Genomic DNA, 22,759 nt, shown 5'->3' on the forward strand with positions numbered 1-22,759 from the left:
CTGCTGTGAGACATCAGAGAAGCTTGTTTCTCTTCCGTGGTGAACTTTTAGAGTTTTTAAACTCTTTGCTTTTTATTATCTGTATCCTCTGCACACTGCTAAGGGGAGGGCCCCTCCTGCTCTATTTGACCAGTGCTCCTTGTGTGTGAGGAATGCTGCATTCCAGGGCAGTTATACACCTGGGAGAACATACCTGATGGCGTTCTAGCTCCATTTTGCTCTGCTTGATGATATTTTCTTTCTCCAGAAGCTCCTTCTGTTGCCTTTCAAACTCTTCTTTCCCCTGTTTTGTATAACAGAAGAGACTGTGTTAAATCAAAACTGCTCCTGAGCTCACAGGTCAAGAAAGAGGCTGCTTTGTATTGGCTTTTTCACTAGTAGTGCTCCACAGAAAATGAAAGGATAGTGTGGCAGAGCAAAAGGCTACCACTATTAGAAATCCAACAGTCCTATTTGACAGTAAGTAATCACCCTGGTGAAATTACTCTGGAATATGCTTTAGCGTGGCAATCGATTGCTGCTTTCCCACAAGAAGCTTCTACAAAAGCCACAGAGAGCTCCTACACGGCCTCGTGCAGAACAAGGTGTTGGGTTTACCTACCTGCAGGTGAACATAATCGTAGTCATCCATCCAGCTCTTTTCTGAGATCTCACTGGTAGCATTGTAAGGGTGCTGGCCTTTACTCAGGAGTGGGGGAAGGGAGCTGCAGTGGTTCTGTGCTTTTTCTCCATGACGCTGCATCTGAGGACTGTCATACACACAGTCAGGAGCGTTCATTATATTCTCTGGTATGTTTTTGAAATGGGAGCTGCCCAGTGCCTGTTTGAAGAGCAGCTCTGCGTTGACACTGATGGTGGTGGTAAGCTGCTTGGCATCATCCGGGACCGTCCTTGCCACCATAACGAACCGATCCAGGTCATCGCACTTGTTCTGCACTCTGTTGACAGCTAGGACATTCAAAGACCAGCTGTAGCTGTTCAAGTCATGACTGGTTTGGGTAAGGATCTGGTGAGAGTCCTCCAGCCTTTGCACCTCCCTCCTCATTTTGTTGAGGAGGCTGAACTCAGACAGGTAGGAAGCATTGGCTGCCGATCCTTTGGCAAACTGGAGGTACTCCAACAATGACTGCTCTACCTTATCCACAGCAGCGTGAATTTCATTGATGTGTTTCTCCATATATCCATAGGACCGCCAGTCTGGTGTAATGAAGGCTGTGAGGTGATTGACAGTTGCCTCTACCATCTGCTGGAGGTGATAAAGCCTCTCTATAGCAGTGTCTGGATCAAGGATTAATCTTTTGTCCTGTGCAGTTGATGCTGAATGAGAAGAATCTTTTGATGTCGTTGATGATGTGGACATGTTACTCCTTGTGCTTCCTGTGCTGGAGAAAGACAACCTATTCATCCCATCAGTCACATCCTGTAAGCCTTTATTGTCTTGGAGGATTGGTGGTGGCACATCATAGACACCTTCCCTTCCTTCTGCAATGGGATTTTCACTGAGTCCTGTGTGTTGTCCTGGGAATGCAATTCCCCTTGGCGTATCATAAACATCTTTTTCAGGTGCAATTTGCTGTCCAAGAAAATGGTTTTGATGGTTCGTAGGGATATCATAAACACTCTGTGTCTGTGGCATTCCACCTGGCAATAATACGCTCTCAGGAGAAAATCTATTAAGTTCTTTTCCAGTTGCTTTGGTGATGGGTGGAGGAATATCATATACCCCTTCTGGTCTTACACTGTGGCCCACTGGAGATGAAAAATCCTGCACGTTTTCCCTCAGGGCTGTATCATCTTGGCATGCAGATGGAGGTGCAGCATAGACCTGAGTCACAGAAAACAGAACATGAAACCTTTGACTAGAATAGCAAAATATTTACCATCTTCCATTTGGGATGGAAGATCTACTATTGACTTTCAAAGAGACAGCTACTTATCTTAAGTTTGACTGAGAGTCAGTTTTAATACCTCACTTTTTATCACTTATCTCAACGCAAATTCCCATAAGCAGCAAAATCCAAAAAGGCAGCATGCTGCCACAAAGATAATGTAGATCTAATTATAAATTTATAGTTCATAACCTTAAATTTGATGTAGGGCTTCACTTCACGAGTTTTAATAATATAAAAACCTAAGGAAGTTTTTAAAGCATTTAATTCTCCTTCTCCTTCAGGATCATACATGAACCTTTGTTAGAACATGTCTTTGGCTAGACATGAAAATACAGGATCTTGTGTAAAGAGAATAATTCTTACCCCTTTGGCAGGTGGTATGTCATACACTCCTAAGGCTTTTGCTTCTCCCATGGGAACTGGACGTACAGGCCCCTTAACCGATGTGGGGGGAATGTCATATATCTGAAGAAAGAATAAATTGGTTACAGAAACAAGTCACCTCAGGGAAAGCTCTGCTATTAGATGAATTTTCACAGATTCTGTGTTTCCTCTCAGAAAGTTTGAATGTGACCCAAGCTCTTCAGTTTTTTTTCATATGGGAGAACATCTTGGATTTGCCTAGAATTTTGGACAGTTAGGAGGAAATGAACTTTGCTAGGTCTCCTCTGGGCAATGGTGTGGACATCAGGCTGGAGAGATGAAGTCAAGGCTGACTTCCCTCCTGAGAGGTAAATCAGGGTCAGTCCATTACAGTTACCTCTTGGGGTGAACAGGGGAGCACATTTGACCAGAACTGATCACACCCTGACATCCAGGGTGGTTGAGTTCCAGGTCCTGCCAGCATCCACTCTACCAGTCTGTGGTCCTGGGGACTGACTGCTAAGGGTCCAGAACAAAGATACAGTTCAAGCTCAGTGACATGGTGCAGTTAATAGGTGGTTAAAACAACTCCCTGCATAGCAGCTGTTCATCTAGGTGATAATTTTACCCTTACTGAGTGAATTACTGTCAACTATGCAACAACAAAGAACAGGGGAAAAAAATGTTCCCAGGCAGCAAATTTATTCTGTTTAGATATACTCTTTGATCAAAACAGAGAGAACAAATGGGACTTTTGCATTTGGTGTGCTGCCAAATCTTAGTCAACATCAAATAAAACTTTGAAATACGTCTGTGATCTGTGAATAAGCCACAGCATCTAATTAAAACATATTTTCTCTCTGAAATGAGAGAACTTGCCTTACTCATAAAAGTCTGGTAGAAATTCATCACCTTTTGTGCTCTATCAGCCTTGTTGGCACTTTTATTGGTACCTACCCCTTGGAGAGGGCGAACGGGGGGGATATCGTAGGCATCCTTCTGGTGTTTAGAAGGGAATTCATAAACATAACCTTGTCCTGACCTGACTGGTGTTATTACCTGTGGGTAAAGGAAAATGAGGAAACGTTAAGTCTCTGAGGATCTCTCTGTAACTGCACAGGGTATAAACAATCCAATCCTGTTAACATTCAAGCATCATTGGCAATGTTAGTAACACCAGTCTGCATACCCTTCTGAGAGCTGAACACTCTAAAATGAGTGTTAGTAGCTACAAATGCACCATTTTTTTTTCCAGACTAGCCCTGACATGACTGTTTTCTAGTGCTCTACACTGTCTTCTATTTGCCAAGCACAGACTGTGTGCAGGTCTGAGAGCTTGGTCCTTTCTTCCCACTGACCTCCCATTAGCACAGACCATAAGAGGTGATAGCTGCACCACCCACTCGCTGAGATCAGGGCTGTGTACACTGATCCTGCTAGGTGTGATTATCCCCACTCCTTGTCAGAGGCTTAAAATCCTATGTTTAGTCTCTGGGAGTCTATGCCTTTGCTTGCAGAGGTATTTCCCACCTACTCCAGCAGGACTCCATGTGTTACTGTGCTCCATTGCACAACATCCTGGAGAACTGAGTGTGAGTTGAGGCTTTAGAAATTTTTTATATGGAAACGATATGCTTAAACTTTCCAAAGCAGGACATTTGATTTTGCTGTCTCTGCTTGGTTCATCTATGTTAGTGGCTAAGAGATGGGAAATGTCAAGCCATTCTTGAAGTATATAATGCAATATCAGTCTCTGAAAAACAAGAAAGCTTAGAATTTACATTTTTTTGACATTTTGTAAACCATTAACTACCATAATAACTACAAATAAAATCGTGTGAAAAAGGAATGCCTTAAGTCTTGGACAGCATCTGCACAGCAGAATTTCAGCACAGTGTGGTATAAAAGTAATGTTACCTAACCCTGAAAGAGAATGGGGTTTGTTGGAAATGCTGACATCTTAACCTCTGCTTGGTGCTATTTAGCTCTAAGAAAAAAATATAAATACTGTAACCCAAAAGCACAAAATGGCAAAGTACATAGGCTTGTATAAGATGTGGCTTTGTACTGAGCCGGGGAAAATTTTATACCAGAGCTACCTAACTCTCCTTAGAAATGTATGCAAGACATACCAACAGCATTTCTACCCAAACGCTTAGTAAGCATCCCATGGCAGGTTTTGCTGTAAGGAATCCTTGCATCCTGGCCAGATTTCACAGTGAGTTTTTCTAGACTGAGGTCCCTCATGCTAACCCCCTACCTCTTCTCTGCTATGTTAACACCACAGACTTTCCTTCTTTTCACTTGCCACGCAGATTCGGCTGTGCAGTCTCTGTTCCTGTACCATGAAACAAGCACTGGATTCCCCCTCGGTGAGTGCCTTTGTAGCACAAGTGCAGGTCTGATTCAGTGAGTATCCCAAGGCAGCACCAGCCCTGCCCTGACTATGGACCTTGGGGAAAGGAGAAACAGTCACGCCTGGCAGGCGGGGGAAGACCACCCATCTTTTGCAAGTGCTTTTCCTTGAATTACCATCAGAGGACAGGAACTGGAAGTGATAGAGTCTCCAGAGGGCTCCATATGAGAGAACTGCTCAGTTAGGCATGTGGCTAATAGGGCATACATACACAAGAGTATTTTAAAAAAGAATCTAAAAATATTGCATTTATGACAGGCCGTTCCTGTCCCACAGAATCATCTACTGCATTGTAAAAGGTATCTATGGGCAAAACTTTAAAGGAAATTCTTTCTGAAGTTACTGGGAGCTTCCCACAAGGGGTCACTCCAGACAGTATCCCTCCCAGGCCACTCTCATGTAATACTGGGATTATTCTGTTTGCCAGAGAAAATTCTAACTTGTATCAATATCACTTCATCATGCTTTTTCTGCCAGTGAGGGTTAGTGACCAGACTAGAATAGTTTGCCATATATATTTTGCATCCTTTTTTCCCCCTCAGCTGTGTACTGCTGGTCAAATGATTTCTACCCAAGTCAAGACAGAAGAATTTGGTTTTAAGCCATGTTTACTCAGAGGTTCCTTCCAAGGGCTCCAGAATTACAACCATGGAGCTACTTCAATGAGTCATTCAGTGTGTCGAAGTGATTCTCTGGGAGAACCAACAATGTGCAGTAAAAACAAAGGGCTGTTTCCTGGGTAGCCCATCTCCACCAGCCCTTCTGCTGCTGTGAACACTGTGGCATTAGGCTGCTTGCTAATATGCTGGGAAACTGCTTGACCATCCCAGAAAAAAGAAAAAAACGGGTGTTCATGGCAGGCAACCAGAGGCCCCATGCTGTGCTGGAAGCAGGAGGAATGGTGCACTGCTGCAGTTTGGCTCTGCTTCACCTGCTGTTTGCTGCCTAGATGGACAGTGCAGGACTCAGGATGTGTCAGGCTCCAAAAAGACAGATATTGCTTGCTCCGTGTGAAATTTTTATACCCATTTGTTCAGTTTCGTTCTACACCAGAAACTGAATGACTGAACTCCTTCAGGATAAAATAAGGCTAAGGGGAGACCTTATCATTCTCTACAGCTCTCTGAAAGGTGGTTGTGGCCAGCTGGGGTTTGATCTCTTCTCCCAGGCAATGACTGACAGAACAAGAGGACTGTCTTAAGCTGTGCCAGGGGAAGTTTAGATTAGATGTTAGAAAAAAATTCTTCACTGAAAGAGTGATTGGGCACTAGTCTGCCCAAGGATGTGGTAGAGTCACTATTCCTGGATGTTTTAAAAAAAGACTGGATGTGGCACTCAGTGCCATGGTTTAGCTGATGAGGAGGTATTAGGCCACAGGTTGGACTTAATGATCTCAAAGGTTTTTCCCAACCTAATTCATTCTGTGATTCTGTGATAAAAGACACCACCACTCTCTTCTTGCTCAGAGAATTGATCTTTGTGAACAAAGTCACAGGCCTCTAATATAAAAAAGGGAGTTGATCCAAGCAGCACTGGTAATAACGCATAGAATCACAGAAGGCTGGAAAAGACCTTTAGGATCACTGGGTCCAACCACAAACTTAACACTGCCAAGTCCACCACTAAGCCATGTCCCTAAGTACACACAAGTAAAACCACTAGCTCTTCTCACAGGTAAACATAGTATTTTGCTTTTGTAACAAGAATCCCTGGTCACAAAACATATGATAGCCTTGCACCATGGATCCTGGAACATGCATGGAAGAGATGCTTGCTCATGCCCAGTGTTTGCAGAGAAATTCTCCCTCCTCTGCATACAGGAGTTTCATGCAGTTGCAGATACTCTGGTAGGTCATCTTTAGAGGCCTTTCCCTCTTTTCAAAAAAATACTGACATAACAAATGCCATATGAAAGATTTACAGTACTACAAGGGTGCTGCTTTTATTTACTGTGCTGATACAATCCTAAAAAATTACACTAGAGATAGATGGACCACACAAGGGAAACCAGTTTCACTCAGCACTGCAAGACTTTTTATATAATCTAGGCACTTTTGCTCTTTCCCAGACCTGAAGCAGTGGTCAAGCACTGTCACTCCTTTATTTGGTTGAAACAAAAATGTGTTCTGGGTGTGTCTAGCTGCTGTCAAAGAAAGTGAGATGTTAAAGTGCAAAATGCTTGATTCTGGGTATTCATGAGTAAAGTCCGCCTGCAAGTGCCATTGTGGACAGAAGACCTGAGGTGTCTGCAGGGCTATGGTTAGCAGTGCACTCTACTTATGATGGCATTTATTTTCCAAATAAAAATGCATCAGATGCTTTTATTTCTGCTCCTCTTTAGGCTTTTGAAAAAATTATATGAAAGGCAGAAAATATTATTTTAAGATACCCAGCGACTGAAAATCAATGTTTGCCGATAACATGAAAGACAGCTTTTTTCTCACAGTGACTTGGGTATATTTTCCTGTGTGGAGAATTATTATCCAGTTACCAGTAATTTCACAGCAAAATCTCCTGCAGATGATAATCTGGTCTGCACTGAGTACAAGAATGTTTCCTGTTTTACCTCAACTCCTCTTTCCTTCCAATGCTTTTCTTTAAGCTGGACTGCTTATATGATCAATTCAGAACAGAAGAAGTTCATCACCAAAGCTTATCTGGAGTAAACATTTTGTAACAATAATTAAAAGAATGTCCACACTGCTTGAGAAAGGAAAAATGTGGGGCATTTGTTCTTACTCTCATGACCTCATATGGGTCATCAGGACATGGAGTTGCACTGCTTCTGTCTGAGGAAGAGAGGGGTAGCTGGGCAGATGAAGTATGAAAGATAACAAACCCAGTCAGAAGTAATTTTTGATTTTGGATATTTACCCATAAATATATTAAATTAACTTGGTCCTTCTGAATGGGATGCTCAGCCCTTCCAATGTATCGTTGAACAATTTTTTATGATTTTATGGTAGTTTATTTTTGAAGATGAATTCAGAAGGAAGGAGGTGACTGCAAAGGAGATATTCCACATTAGCCAATTCTAGATCAGGGATAGCAGCCCCATCTGACACTCAAAAATTTATTTTCTAACAATGCCATTACACTTCATATCTCATGAGGATTATTTTCCCTTTTACCTCTTCTCTTTTAAGAATGCCTGTGGTCACCCAAGTATAAAAAAATAATCCTGCATTTCAAACCAGCAATTTTCCTTGTTTACGTGTTAAAGGAAACAGATGGTGTTCCCACAAACTATCTAGCCCAACAACATTCTCAAAACATTGTTAACCACTTAATCCGTGCAGAGCAGCTAACAGGGACCAACTTTGGCTCTAGTGAAACATGTAATGAGCCTTCAAACTTTCAGTACTGCAAAACAAAGACAACTGAGCAGAAAGTTTGTTCTGTTCTTGCTGAAGACCACGCTCTTCCACGCTCTTGGGCCTTCTCCATGCCAATGGCATGTCCCTAACCAAGAAAAAAGAGCTGACTCTGCATGTACTTTACAAAATATCCAGTCCTGTGATTCATTAAATCCTGCTTTCCTAAATATAGGGGGGGAAAAAAACCAACATTCTATTTCTCCCAGGATTAAAATGCATGTTGGGCTGCAACAGAGAACATTCCTAACTACGGCAACAAGAATACCATTCTCGTGCCTAGAGCAGACACACAAAACTGTAGTTTACATTGTTTCACAAGGACAAGAGCATATAAACCTACTGAAGCAAACAAAATTACTCTGAATTTATAGCAGTACCATGAGGGCAGAATCTAGCCTGTTCTCATGAACCGCAGTTCCTGATATGCAGAATGATAGGAAACAAGTGAGTTTTACAGGTGACAGAACTGACCAGAGGTATGTTGCATCTCTGCAACACCTTGCCCCACACAAACCACATGCAGAGGGGAGCTAAAAACAGCAGCTTGGTATTTCCTGGTATAGCCTCTCAACCTCAAGAGCCCATTAATGCCTGCTGGCTGCTTTTTAAATAGATTTAAACAGTGCTTTTTGAAGGTGGAAAAGGAAGGGCATATATTTTAGATTGGGACAAATCACTGTATTAAAACATATTTCACCCCACGATGCTCTCCTCTTCACCCCATGGGCAGGACTCAGCAGCTGATGAGCTACTGCCAGCCACTGCTTACCCTGGGAAGAATTCTGCCATGGAGAAGGCCAGGTGGTGGTGCATGAAAGGGGGCTGGCATAAAGCCTGTGTGTGGGAAACATGAATCAAAATGTAAAGAAATGAAAAAAAGAAACCAAAAGCCATGTCTGTTTACTGCTGTTAATTATTTCTTTAAATTTAACACGAAGCTCTAATTGTTGAAATTCTGCTGCTGAGCCCCATAAGTGGATATGTAACATCCATCTGGGTTGTCTTAGGCTTGTAACAAGCATAAAATAGACAAAGAGAGTACAGGGAAATATCAGAGAGAATTAAGGGGGAAAAATTCCCTATTCTCTTGAAGTCCTTGCCTTTTGCAAGGCAGTGACAGAAGCCATTGAATTATGTCAGATCAGGCAGTGAACCACTCCTTAGCCCTTCTTGCTGTTCTGCTGGATGTACTTAGGAAGCCACGTATGTCTCTTTAAATGTTTTACATTTTTTTCCCTTGGTGAAGTTTCAGTGGCTAAGCTGAACTGCAGAAAGGTTGGGTTGAAAAACACACAGGTAATTTAGGTATTTGAAAGAACCTTGCTAGCTGGCTAAAACTGTCATTTTCATAGAAAGCACACAGTGTTTCCACTCATGTTTTCTGCAAGCTGCATCAGGATTTCCAGTGACTGATAATAAATTTCTTGACAGTAATACCTATATATCACTTTCTGTTGCCTGCTCTGAAAAAAACAAGCAATCATGTTTTTACTTACTTATTTGCTGTATACAACTACATTGTATTTCCCTGCTGCCAAGGAGTAAAGGTTGGAGTTTCACACGTGCTAAGGATACTCTTACCAATGTTTGGGTTTGTAAGTTGCTACAGGTTTTAAGATTAGGAACTCATAGCACTTTATTTTAATCCAAATAATGTATGAACATTGGGCCACTATAAAATGTTCTGGTGTAGTATTTTCTGCCAAGACTGAGTTGTTGGAGAGCTTTGATCAAGTCTCACAAGCTTGGAAGATTGGGGAGGAAGTCTGTAGAGGCATTTCTTCTGATGCACTGGACTTGTAGTTCAGCTATGAGTTGTTCCTAGTGCTAAGGCCCAAATGTCTCTGCTAGGCAAGAGGAAATTGCCAGAAATTACTGTATTGATTTTCTGGGCTGAGCGAGTTATCAGCTGTAGCATGCGGCAAAAAGAAGTGTGGCCCCAAGGCGCATCGTGACACTGCTGCTTGTTGTTGAGGGGGTGTTCGCCACTGAGATTTCTTAGAATACTCAGATGTGTGAAGACAAGAACACATGACAAATACTGCCCCGATGCACAACTGATTTACCTCTTGATGCTGCTTTTATCTTTAAAAAACCTGCTTATTTTCTCCTACACTATCTCCATTTGCTGTCCAAGACCTACACCTATGAAGATTCTGCTGTTAATGCTCTCAAAACCTAAAGCAAGTCCAGATGTCCCTTATTCATGGTGTGTTAAAAATTATTAGGTTCAGGAATTTAAACACAAACTTTTAAATGTTTTCTACTGGTGAGGCCTATGAAGTGCCTCACCAGTAGATGCCCAGTCTTAAAAAAACATGTAAACAATAGCATGTAAGGAAAATGGGTGTTACAATTTTGAGGTTATATTATTTCAACAAGACTTATACAAGTCTTGAAGATATAGAGGACAAACTGTGAAACAAATTTAAGATAAAAAAATGTGACATCCCAAGCTGGCCTGGATTTAAGCCCTCACTGCTGGTGAAAAGGGTATAACCAACTGCTTTGCAACTAGCCTAATCCTGATTTTTTAACTTCTGGTATTACTTCTTCCATTAATCAGTACACAAAAGCAGGGTCATTACACTATTTTTAAGTTCTGTTTTTTTCCTAAAACTGAAATGCAGATTTATAGTCTTTCCAAACAATTAAAAAAAAAATCTTGGAGCTACATAAACATTCTAAGCTCTGATTAGTATAAAATGACAGGGCTCTATGAAGTGTGGTGGAATAGTGCTGAATTTGCATTAGCTGTAGCCTTTAATGATAGTGTTGAATTTTTTCTCACTGATGTTCATGATTACAAACTAAATGCAGATAAAAAGGTCTGTATCTCCAGATCTTACCAAATGAGCTGTACAAAGCACAAAAAAAAAATCTCAACAGCATTGTCACTGGCAAGATTTGACTGGGTATTTTTTTTTAATTTATTTTATGATGTTTTCGTGACATAATCCTGCTCTCTCTCACATCAGCTCTAGGGCTTGCTGCCAGTTGTGTTATGAGCAACTTTTCTGCTTGCTTCAGTGGAACAGGCTTGGCACTGGCTGGCCTTGAATTGCAAGGCTGACTGGGAAAGGGTATTTCCAAGATTCTGGTAAGAGTCATTCTTGCTTACAAAATGTAATTAAAGACAGTCAAATCAACACTTCTGAGAATGTCCCATTTTTGAGTGGAGAGGAAGAGAACGAGATGAGCAAATCATACAATTGCTATTAAATTATCAGCACTTTAAAGAGGAGTGTGAAGAAGACAGTGGTCCAACATCCTTGGTAAGAGTTTTACCAGTGTCATGTCATCTCCATGACAATTACTCATATTTAGGCAGACAGAGACATCATCATTTTTGCATGTATTGGCCACCAGAGCTAAAAAGCTGATATGTGATGGGACTGGTGATAGAAGAGGTGATGAGCTCTGAAATACTGTGGTGATGAACCCTGAAGTAATGTCTGTGGATGGGTCTTACAGAGAAAGAATCCTCTCTCCAATTATTGTGTGATAAGTTTTAGTAGAGAAGTCTGTGTGTCTGCTAAAGCATTCTTTGGAAAACTGTGATTAAGTCTGAGCTGCAGTTCCAATAAATGAAAAGTATGTGGCAAAACTCAGCACCTCAGCATTTGGGTCTCCTGTCCATGATAAAGAAGAGGATCTTACTTTGGCCATCCCAGCCTGTCTAGTCTCCCCACTTCAATAAGGTTGTCACATGAAGAACCAACTGCAAACCAGTGTTTGTTTTCTGTGCTGGTAATACTATGACTGTCTCTTTTCAAAGACAGAAGCCCAAGTTTAGAGCAAGTTGGGCAGAGGAGAGGAAAGAAAGAAAAAGGATAAGGTGTTAAGACAGGTAGGGCAGAGAATATCTTGTGAATGACACGAAATCCTAAAGGCTCACAAACAAAAACCAGTTTGGTTCAGTTCATATAAATAATTTTAATTCTTTTGAGGTATTTAATATTTTTTTTTCTGTTATTTTTTTCCTCTTATATTGAATTTCTAGACTGGGGGAAGAAGCTTCATTTGGGAATTGTTGTAACAGGGTATTTCTATGACTTCTTGTTTCCCTTCCTTTAAGACATTTCCCAGAACAGATCCTTCCCTGTCAACAATTTAACTTTTTGTGAATCGGCATTTCCCAGTGGGCAAAAAAATGGTTGAGACAAAGCACTGCCAGAGAGTTTCAATTCCTCTGAGTGTTCCCAGAGGTACACTTGGGCAGAAACAATGGAACTGCCCCTAAATCATTTAAGTTGGGAACGATGCTGCTCTGAGAGAGAGAGGCAAATAAAACCTTCCATGAGGAAGAAGCCTGATTTGATTTGATTTGATTTCATTTGTAGAGGTTCTCTGGCTCACAATCTGTATTGGCACCATTTCTGTATGGGTATCTCATGGCAGCTGTACAGAGAAGTGCTTCTAGTAAGTGGTGTTTAGATTAGCACAGCTTACTTTGGCAAGTTTATGGAAGGCAAAGACACCTTTTAGGCAGATATAAACTCTGTCCTTAATAGTTTTTTTTGCATCTGTGTAATAATTATACCAAACCTCAGTCATGACTGATTGTGCATATGCAAAAGTTGTGATCGTAAGACCCAGTGGGACTCTATTACTGTCTTTTAAGGATTAGGGATAGACTGGCTTATGGAAGGTTCCTGTCTCCTAGGAACTTAACTACCTTAATTTCACTTTGCTCCCATTTTAACAGTCTGTTTGGGGAGAAAGATTAATTTAGATTCATGTTAAAAAACAAAAAAAAAACCAAACCCTGCAATACTGCCTCTGCTATATAAAAAAGAAAAATTGAAATGTTTCATGCAAACATAGGGAATGATGATATTCTGATGCCAATTAGTCATCTTCCAAATAAAAACATCTAAAAATCATAGAATGCCTGCCAAGACTTTAGATTCACTAGAACTGTATTTTCTGATGGCCAGCAACCTGTCTTCATCTCCCCATTTCCTACCTCCAGAAACCACACTTCCTCCTCATGATGAGATTCACTTTCTGAATAATCAGTTTTCCACTCATGTGGAATTTTTTTTTTATAAATGCTCTGCTGCTGTTCTTAGCTTTTAGTACTTGGAGGGCAACTTAGATTACCTGAATTTGGTGTTTTGTTTCAGACATAACCAAAGGTTCAGTTAGGTTTCTAACCACTAAGAAAGAATCCATAAGCTTTAATTTTTCTTTTATTATTGCTATTGCTATTGTTTTACTATTTTTAGCAAAAGTTTGATCCTGCTTTTGTGCATAGAGATTTCTGTCCCTGGAGACCTTGGTTATTGGATGAGATTGCAGGACTGGCCTTTTTTTCTGGTACTCCGGGGGGAGAAAATGCATGCCTCTGGTCTACAAATAGAACTGATGAAAAAGAGCCCTGTGCTCAGGGAGGAACAGGGAGTAATGTTGAGCTCATATATTTGCTCAGCCCAATAAAATGCAGTCTTTTTCTTTAAATACTTCTCTACAAATCACATCAGAGACTAACTACTGCTTACTCTGCCTTGTGGATGAGGGATTAACTGCACTGACTTTTTATCAGAAAAATGGTTGTTCTCCTATTAACGTCACATGGAAAGTTACAAGGGAAACTCCCGAGCCTAAGAAAACAGCTGTGTGCTGTTTTAACCACTGAGCTTGCATTTAACTTGGGGTATTTTCATCCTTTAGAGGACACTTTGTGAAAGCCAGCTCTGAGTGTTGAGGTATGTGTTACCATTCCTGCTGCACTCAGCAAACTTCCTGTGTGCTCAGCACTTTAACACAGAAGCAATATTTTGTTACGAGGGATACAAATCCCCAAAGTAGAGTTTGTAATGTGAAAGCAGAAGAGAAGAGGGACTATAAGATCACTGTTGGGGCCATTTATGGAAACCCCATCACAGAAAACTATGGTATTTCAGGACTGAGGGTAAATGGGGACATTATCTTGGTATGTAAATACATTTTAACAACACTAGATATGATCCCATTCTTTCTAAAATAATCTGCCACACAACTCTTTACTGTGCTTAATGTCTTTCTCTTCTTATTTTGTAAATGTGAAAATAGGCAGGGAAAAGAAGACAATAATGTCAAGGCAGGCTTATTTCTGGAACTATTATAAGGAGCCATTTGTTTCTTCCCAGCTAGGACAGTACTTGTGTAACTGGAAGAAAAAATGTCATAATGTGGCTAACTGGCTCCTGCTACTGAAGTCTGTGCCAGAATTGTCAGGGTGGTGCTGCTTGTGGGGTGGTGTTTCTACTTTCTCGTGCATTGAACCAGCATGACTCTTAACATAAATAAAACCCAGGGAACAAGGTCCGTTCCCATAGCCATGGTTTACCCAAATCTCCTGCTGAAAGCAGTGACCTCTTGATACAGGCAGAGATAGTAGGATGGTGGGGTGTGAAACCCTGGATTTGTCAAGGACATGTTTATACTTGGAAATAGGCCGGGATGAAGATGAGTTCCTTCCCTATTCCGCTCTATCCACTTATAAAAGGTGGATAAATCTGAGTGTTTCCTGAACCGCAGCATTCCAGTTCAAACAGACCAACAAACAAAAAAGGTGATTTGTTCCAAGCTGGCAATTATCTGTATTTGTCTGAGTTGGTCCGTGCCTTGTGGGACCTGTAGTTCAGGGCTGGTAACTCCCACAGTCCGGTCTCTTCCCTGGTCAAACATCAGTCTCAATCTGTTTGGTGCAGAGTTTCCTTGACCAACAGTTCTCCTGACAGCTACTGGTTCCTACAGAAAGTTGTTTTCCAACAAGGAAATAATTCCCTTAATTTTTTTGGCCAATGCTATTTTCAGGATGGCAGGGACAGCACAACAAATCAGCCAGGGGAAACACTGAGCCAGAAAATGAGTGTTTAAATTATGATAGTGACTATTTTTTTTCATGTATAGCTTTCCCTACTCACAGCTTAGGTGTGAACTAATGATTAATCACAGATGCAAAAGAATCTTTGTGCTTTGTCGGCACCTTTCCCAAAGGATGCTCTCAAAGCAGTCTGTACAGAATGAGTTCCTTCATAATTAACCCACATATTTTGCAGCTGAGATGCAAAAGCAACACTCAAGACCATGCAGAATTCTGTGACAAGGATAAAATCCAGGTTTCCTGAATGTCAGATTTGTCTGATAGTTCTTTTTTTTTTTTGCTGACTGCAGCAAAAGAGAATAAGTTCCAAGGTAGAGCACAGAAAGAGGGAATATATTCTAAGACACAGCTTCCACCTCTTTATGCTCCTCAGATGCTCTCCACACTTTGGGGCGGAACCGTTTTGTGACTGAACTTGCAGAGCTGCAAAAGCCTGGGGCTAACCAAGGCTAATTTTAAACCACCCCTCCTTATCTCTGTCACTGGTAGAGTGATTTCTAGAAGGAGCTATTTTTATTTGATGGAGGGAGCCAATACAGCTCTGTTGTCAGCAACCAGTTTGGCCAGAATCAATCAATCACTGTAATTACCTGCCTCAGGACTCCTTTTTGACTGGCTTTGCCTTGCTGGCTTAGGAGATGCGTTACCTCAGCACAGCTTAATAACATGCCTGCTGTTGATTTATGCTGCTCGAGGCTAGACAATTCCTGCCTGACAGCAGCTCCTAAGCCCTGCCTGCAGAACCTGTATGGCAGCCAAGCCACACATTTGCACAAGGGAAGCAAGCAGACACGTGTAGAAAGTGATAGCACAAAAACTGCTGCTGGTCCCGCTTAGACTGGTGCCCAGGGGACACAGTTTTCTTCTCTTGCTCCTGCTATGGGAAGGGAGAAGACTTGCATACAGCAAGATCTTGCAGCAAAACCCTTCAACATCCTTATAGCTACCAAAGTCCACAGCTTGCTGACCAGCTGGTTCTGCTGATGGAAGGATGCAGAGAGGCTCGTTTAAGCCTTTGAAGCAGGTGTCACAAGTCTGAGAAAAGAGATTACTCATTTTGGAAGACAAAACAAAGAGGCCCCAATTCAAACTGTCAAAATTCCCAGTTTTTCTTAATATTAAGGATTGTTTTTACTGATCCCTAGAGGAGGAGGATTTGGAGGGCAGACTGCTTCCTCATACAAAGAAGACAAGTGCTAAAGTGCTTCCTTTTAATTAGGCTTTTCTTTCACAAAGGCATTAGCAGAGACTTGTAGCTGTAAAAAAGCAGCTTAGCAAGATCAGGATGATACAGAATGTAGTAGTTTTATTTCAGACACCTCCTTCACTAGTAACTTGTCTCTTGCATGCCATGGTTTCAATCCCAATGGGCTCCTTTCTGTGTAGAACTGAGCAATTCCAAGGAGCAAGAGACATATGTACCTCTGGTCAAACTAGGATGCTGCCATGAGTCTTGCCAGCCACTAACACAACACAACGAATACTGAGACTAAGAACTCTTGGGCTAAATAAATTTAGAGTCAGGACTAAAGCAATAAGCAAATATTGGCTAGGGCTAAGCAGGTTGGCATTTACTTTGATTGAGGATAAAGTGCTTTATAAACATGTGTGTTTAGTTATTTTACAGTGAGCAGCAAAGCTGGCCTTTCATGGGCTGCAAGGAATTAAATGAAAACAAATCACAACTCTGACAAACAGATAACTTGCTAAAGGTGACTTAAATTCAGAAAAAATCATCATCAAGGTTGCTGGAAAAATTTCTAAGCATAAATTTGAAGAAAACAGGTGCTTCACAGCTTCTGATTTTTGTATCTCAACAAGAACTTTGCACTTAGACTAAAACAAAGATTTCAGTCTCTCAATATTTCAAGGGTTCTAACACAGTCCTAGAAGCCAACAAGTTTATGCAGAATGTCCTGTTATTTTCACTGGAGCTGGAGAGGGTGGAAGGAGGGAGAAGACACCTCTAATCAGTGGGAAAATTCTTTCTGTATGGAGTAGAAACACACATTCATTATGCTAAGTAAACTATCCTACTAGTATTTAGGCAAGTCAGATACTAAAATGAAGGCACACAGTGCTCATTCCAAACTAATTCCTGGGGCTTTCCTAGAGACCTTAGTGCAGATCTGCCGTATGGTGCATCTCCTGTGCTCAAGCTGGATAGCTGAGGCATCTCTGAACAGAGCTGTAAAATTTTTCCTACAGCCATACCCTAAAATGAGATCTCTTCTGTGCTGGCCCAACAGACTATTTACCAGGTGCTGACTGCCTACCCTGGAGGGTATCCACTGTGGATAAGCAAAGAATATCCTGGAAAAGATTTCAGTGTATGTAGTCTAAACGGAAAGAAGAAAATGAGAGGAAAATACATGGGAGTTATCAAGAAAACTCATCTAATTGCTCCAACAAAGCTCCTATCTCTGTGCTGCAAGTGCAATTTTCTTGTATAATCTTCCTGCATAGCCTATAAAGCATAACTGTGGAAGCTGAGTAAGCAAACCTCTTTATAAATTGACTTGGAATGGTTTCACAGATCTTCCTCTCTTGCTCAGAAGGCAAAAACTCAATTTATTCTTATCAAGGAAAATGAAATTATAACAAGGAAATAAAAACATTAGACGATGTCTTCCAAAGGCCTGATATGAAAAAGGCTGACTTGTGGGTGATGTGGGGGAAAACCACACAACAGACAACCTTGCCAAACTCAATTAGGTGAGAGTTTAAACCAGTAAACAACTTCCCGGAGAGCCATCATCTGCTCATAAAATGGATATTAATGCTTTGCTTTAAGCTCTAAAGGTAAGGAGGATGCTGATATCTGGAGCTGTTGAACTGGGAATGGAGGGATTGAAAGAATGTCTTTTTGGCTCTCCAATACTTCCTTTGTTAGTCCTTTTCAGACACCAGGGTACCTGGCAGGTATCCTGTGAACGTAAAATGAGGGAGTGGCAGAAGATGGGGAGCGCTTAAGAAGAACAGCAGCAATAAGGGAGGACCCACATGATGCAATAATGCAGTAATGGCTACATCATGGAGCTGCTGCAGTTCTCACTTTTAACCAAAAAATTTAGATAAATATTAAATGCACTCTTAAAAGGTTTAGGTTTAGTATTAAAACATCCCTCATTATCATCACCCTCTTGTTTCCTCACTCTTACAAGTATGGCCCTTGTCACATCAATCATTGATTCCTCTTTGTAGTTTAGACCCACTGGGACTGCTCCAGCAAGACAGTATATAATTTTTAATTAAACAAAAATTACTTGTGCAAATGATGGAACTGTTCATTAATAACTGGGAGAGTTCATCTTGCTGCAGCAGCTCTTTGGAACATATAATGTGAGAGTGCCACAGGCCAAATGTGCTTCAGCCTGGGGGGAACCAGAATCACACACTTCTCTCAGGACACGTGAACTGCTCTGGAGCTATGAAGGAAAAGCAAATGCACACACCTTGTTAGCCACAGCTGGACCATCAATACACCTCTGCATGGAGGGTGGCACCTGGTAAATGTCTTGTCCCAGCAGACCATGACCAGTGGGTATCTGGTAAATTCCCTGATTCTGGTGGGAAGGCGGCACTTGGTAGACAGGGTCCCGCACCGAGGCATGCGAGCTTGGCACTTGGTAGATCTTTTGGTGGTTGAAGGGCTGATTCATCAATCCTGAGCTGGGCATGTCCTGGCCAGGAGGACTGTCCTGTACCACGGGACCTATGAGGAGTTTCACCCGGTTGCCGGGGACGATGCCTTGCCGGCCGTGTAAGGAGCAGAGCCACCATCCTTCCAGCCCCTCGGTGTTCTGTTCTATCACCGTCAGGATGTCTCCCTTGCGGAAGGCCAACTCTTCTGCACACTCGGGGACGTTGTCGTACAGGGCTCTTGCCATAAGATTCTGTGGAGAAACAAAAGCAAGAATAGCAAGTCAACAAACAAGCCAGAAGTTTTCTATATATTCAAGCACATTCTAAGTTATAGGAAATAAGAACTGAATTTGAAAAACAAGTGGGCAGGAAATCAGAAGAACATGGAAAATCATACAGCACAGAATTCCCCTGTCCCAAGTTGGGAAAGTTAAGAGGCTTATACATTAGCAACGCTTCTAGTGTGAAATTTTTCAGCAACAGTGGGTCGGTTAGAAGCTGTTTATATGGCCTAGTCACCTGAATAGACAGAATGTTAGAAGAGTTCTGCTCCTGGCACTGAGGTGCTCTTCCTGTGAATGAGGGGCTTATACCGTCATCTCTTGACACTGATTTCCCTACAAACATGCTCTGTGTATTGCTACAGCCAGCTAGCAGCCATTAAAAATAAACCTGAACAAGACTCAGAAGGAGTGAGTAATCCAGAGTAGTTTTTCCCAAACAGGTTTACATTTCTGGGGTCCCAAAAGACTTTCCACAGAGGTGCAGATCCCATTAGTGTAAAGACAGTGGCCTGGCTTTTTTTAGCTGACACCTGCAGTTGACTTAGTAATGATGGATCTCTTAGTAAGAAAAACTATCTAAAATACGAGTTGACAAAATGTTACAGGTTTTGAGCTATGATGCTCATCTTTGCATGTAGCTTTGTACCTTCTCACTCTATGCAAACTTCTTCAGGGGCAAAGCATAGCATAGCAGGAGCTTAACAGATAAAACCCTTCCTCCCCTGCTGCCTCAAAACCACCACCACAAAAAAAACCCAAAAAACCCTCCAAAACAACTTCAAAGAACATGGTTCTTCTGAGGTCCACCTTCTGTAGAAAGACCTTCAAGATAAAAATATAATTCTAAAAAATAATGTGCGCAGTGACCCCAAGTGGGGTCATGCCCATGCCATGAGGAAAGCAGTGCCCATCTCAAAGAATGTAAGAATGTAGGTATCAACCAGCACCATAAAGAGCCTCTGTGTGTGACTTAAGAGGAGTCTTAGGGTAGCCAAGGAGTGTCTTTGACTTGTGTCAACATAGTTTAAGCACTCTTAGATACATTTGGCTTGATTATGTCAAGTGGAGCAGTACCATTAACAATGAACTTCACACAACTCTACCCCTAAGCATTTGCCCAGTGTTTCAGGCAGGCTTTGCAGCTTGCCCTGACTTCCACCCTGCTGGGGTTCTATTCCCAGCAGTACTTCTGCTATGAAGTTTTAAGCCAGCTTGGAGTTGATTTAAGATTATTGGCTGTGATGTGTTACTAGCAAGTACCATCTCCTCTTGCAGATGGAACTACCTCCCTTTCCTCTTTCTTTGCAGGCCTCTATGGCACATCCAGTTCTGAGTAACCGGCCAAGGTATTCAATGGAAAGTAGGCAGGCTGTCTGCACTAACATTCTTGGACCCCTCAAAAAGGCCATGAAGATTTAATTTCTTGGCTCTGGTGATATTTCCAGACATACTGGAAACAATTGCTCCATGACTGCCTGATTTTCAGCAAGGCTGGTCAGCAGAGATGGTTATAATCTGATTGTAAGCACTTGAAAAAATATACAGAGCCCTGCGTCTGAAGTGTTCAAGTTGAAATATTTGGATGCAGTAGATGCAGCATACAAACTGAAATGGTGCTAATCCACCAAAAAGGATATGCAGCTGCCTTAAAGATTTATCTTTCCTATGTCAAAGGAATAAGCGTCAAGTACAGTTTACTGTTTCTATCTGTCATATTTATCCTCCTCCTTGGACATATCAGAACATTTTTTTTTATCATCCCTCACTTGTCATATCTTTCCCTGTTGACACACTGATGTTTTCCCATCATTCCTGTGCTTCCTCGAGACAGAGACTTTAGTTTGACCTTGCTCAGTGTAGCAGGTTGTGTGCAGGGCTGACAGGGATGGAAGGGGGTTAAGTTCAGATACCACATAAAAGGTAGGCGAACTTGCATTTCCCAAGACATGCAGTGTTGAAATGGGGTGCACGAGATCAGTTTCCTCTTTTCTGAATGGGAGATCAGCTTTCAAATGTATGAGGAACACTGGCTTTACCTTTCATTAGCATCATTAGTGAGGTTGGTATAAATTAAGCTTTGGCTTGGAAAAGCAGGATTGCCATTTTGAACTCCCATGTAAACAGCAGCACTGGGGCTCACCATGCCCTCTGATGTACGCCTTCTCAGCTCACCAGTCAACAACACTAAGATATCTGAATACAGATAAAGCAGGGCACAATTTTTGTGTATGCCTTGGCAGGACTGTAAAACTATTATTTAAGCATGGTCAAAACCAGTGGTCTCTTCCTGAGCACTACCTCTATGCTCTTGCTGCGACAACCAGGCTGCTTAGCAGAGTCTGAAGCTCAGAAAACAAAAGCCCCTGCCTAATCTGAATATTCAAGTCAATCTCTTTATCTTTCCACATTTCTTTCTAGCATGTCTTTCACAGGGGAAATCTACTAATGGGACCAGAGCCTGTGCAACTTCAAGAAGACTTTCACAGAGGAGTTGTTTAAAGGAGGAAGATTACAGCTGGGTGGGGGAGGCACTAACCAAGCAGGATAAATCAATGATAAATGCGTATTCTTCTCTACTTTGGTGTTTAAAGGTATTTGAAAAGCTTGATTAGCTTCTACAGCAAAGAAATTCTCAGAACAAAGCTGAAATGGTGGTAGAATTAGAGCAGATAAAAATTCCCATGTGAATTTTTTTTTTTTTCGAGCTGCTCATTATCTCTGTCCCAGTGACCTTCTCACCACCTGGCATGCAGCATGTTAACAAATTCTGGATGTGCTTCAAGAACTTCTTTGCTGCAAACAGCTTCAGATTCTCATTGTTGGTGTTAACTCAGGCACCAGTATGTGAGTTATACTAATTGGTTGCCACTTTTTTCACAGCCATTTCCCCAAGGCCTTTTAAATAGCCCAGAGCCATGCCACTAGCACTGCTCACTGATGGAGCAGTGAAGAAGGAAAAATATTCCTCCAAATGAGCACTGGGACCAGAATCACTAAGCCTGTTGCTTGGTGGCAGCAGCAAAGGCACTGCTCCTGCTAAGCAAACTTTCTGTGTTTCCCTTGACTTCATTCTTCCTTCACAGGATTGCTTAGTGTGAGCTTCAGAAACAGTGTCACAGTCACTTTCACGAGTCAGCAGAATCAGCCTTGAGAAAAATGCAATTGTGACCACAGAAAGAAAGCTTTTAGAAACCACAGAGGTACCTTTAACTTGCTGTGGTGATCAAGATGGTAGCCTCTTCCACACACAAAAGTTACTGATCAAAGACATCTTTCAACACCTGTGGGCCTTGTCTCCAAAGATTTGACAAATCTGAATAAGTTTTTGATTCTGTGGGCATTGTAGCCCATATATCAATTCTCCTTCTCATTGGTCTCATCAGCTCAGAGAACAGGGACAGTTACATGAAATTAACTGGACTTGCTCTGAAGAGGCATGGATCTGTCCACTCAACTGTCTGAGAACCAGCACCAAGTAAGCCCTAAGATCTGATATGAAAAGACAAAAACACAGCAGTGACCTTTCTGTATCACTAAGTGCTAAAAAACCCCCACATTTGTTCTCAAGAAGCTTAAATTCCTCTTAACCTTGGGCTCATGAGTGCAGTAGAAAGCATCTTATGCAAAATCACTGATAACTGGAAGTTTTACAGTCTTCTGTTGAAAAAAGTGCTATCTCAGTTGTCAGCAGGTCAAAATGAAAGGGAGTCTGACCCTAAAGACCGCTGCCTGGGGATTTTAGCTGGAACATACTGCAGGAAAAGGCTCATCAGACTTTGCTGATGCCATGTGTCAGAAATTGTCTAAAATAAATGGAACTGAAACAGATACTCTCAAGATTAAATGCAGATTACAGTGCCAAACTTTCTACATTGATTGAGACAAAAGTAAAGCTTTTGAGCTCTCTC

At 41.6% G+C, this 22,759-nt stretch overlaps 1 protein-coding gene across 3 annotated transcripts in view; it reads right to left on the bottom strand.

Annotated features, from left to right (window-relative positions):
* Positions 1-22,759, bottom strand: part of NEDD9 (neural precursor cell expressed, developmentally down-regulated 9) — a 116,927-nt gene that overhangs the window by 20,200 nt on the left and 73,968 nt on the right. For all 3 annotated transcript variants that reach the window (XM_085571486.1, XM_085571487.1, XM_021536526.4), the window contains 5 exons: positions 18,378-18,818; positions 3,213-3,314; positions 2,256-2,357; positions 602-1,825; positions 194-283 (listed from right to left, as the gene is read on the bottom strand). In XM_085571486.1, the coding sequence (XP_085427612.1) occupies positions 194-283; positions 602-1,825; positions 2,256-2,357; positions 3,213-3,314; positions 18,378-18,818 (1,959 nt within the window). The remainder of the gene's footprint in view (positions 1-193; positions 284-601; positions 1,826-2,255; positions 2,358-3,212; positions 3,315-18,377; positions 18,819-22,759) is intronic.

This window comes from Lonchura striata, chromosome 2, assembly GCF_050655825.1.
Source record: "Lonchura striata isolate lonStrDom1 chromosome 2, ASM5065582v1, whole genome shotgun sequence".
In the NCBI taxonomy this organism is placed as follows: domain Eukaryota; kingdom Metazoa; phylum Chordata; class Aves; order Passeriformes; family Estrildidae; genus Lonchura; species Lonchura striata.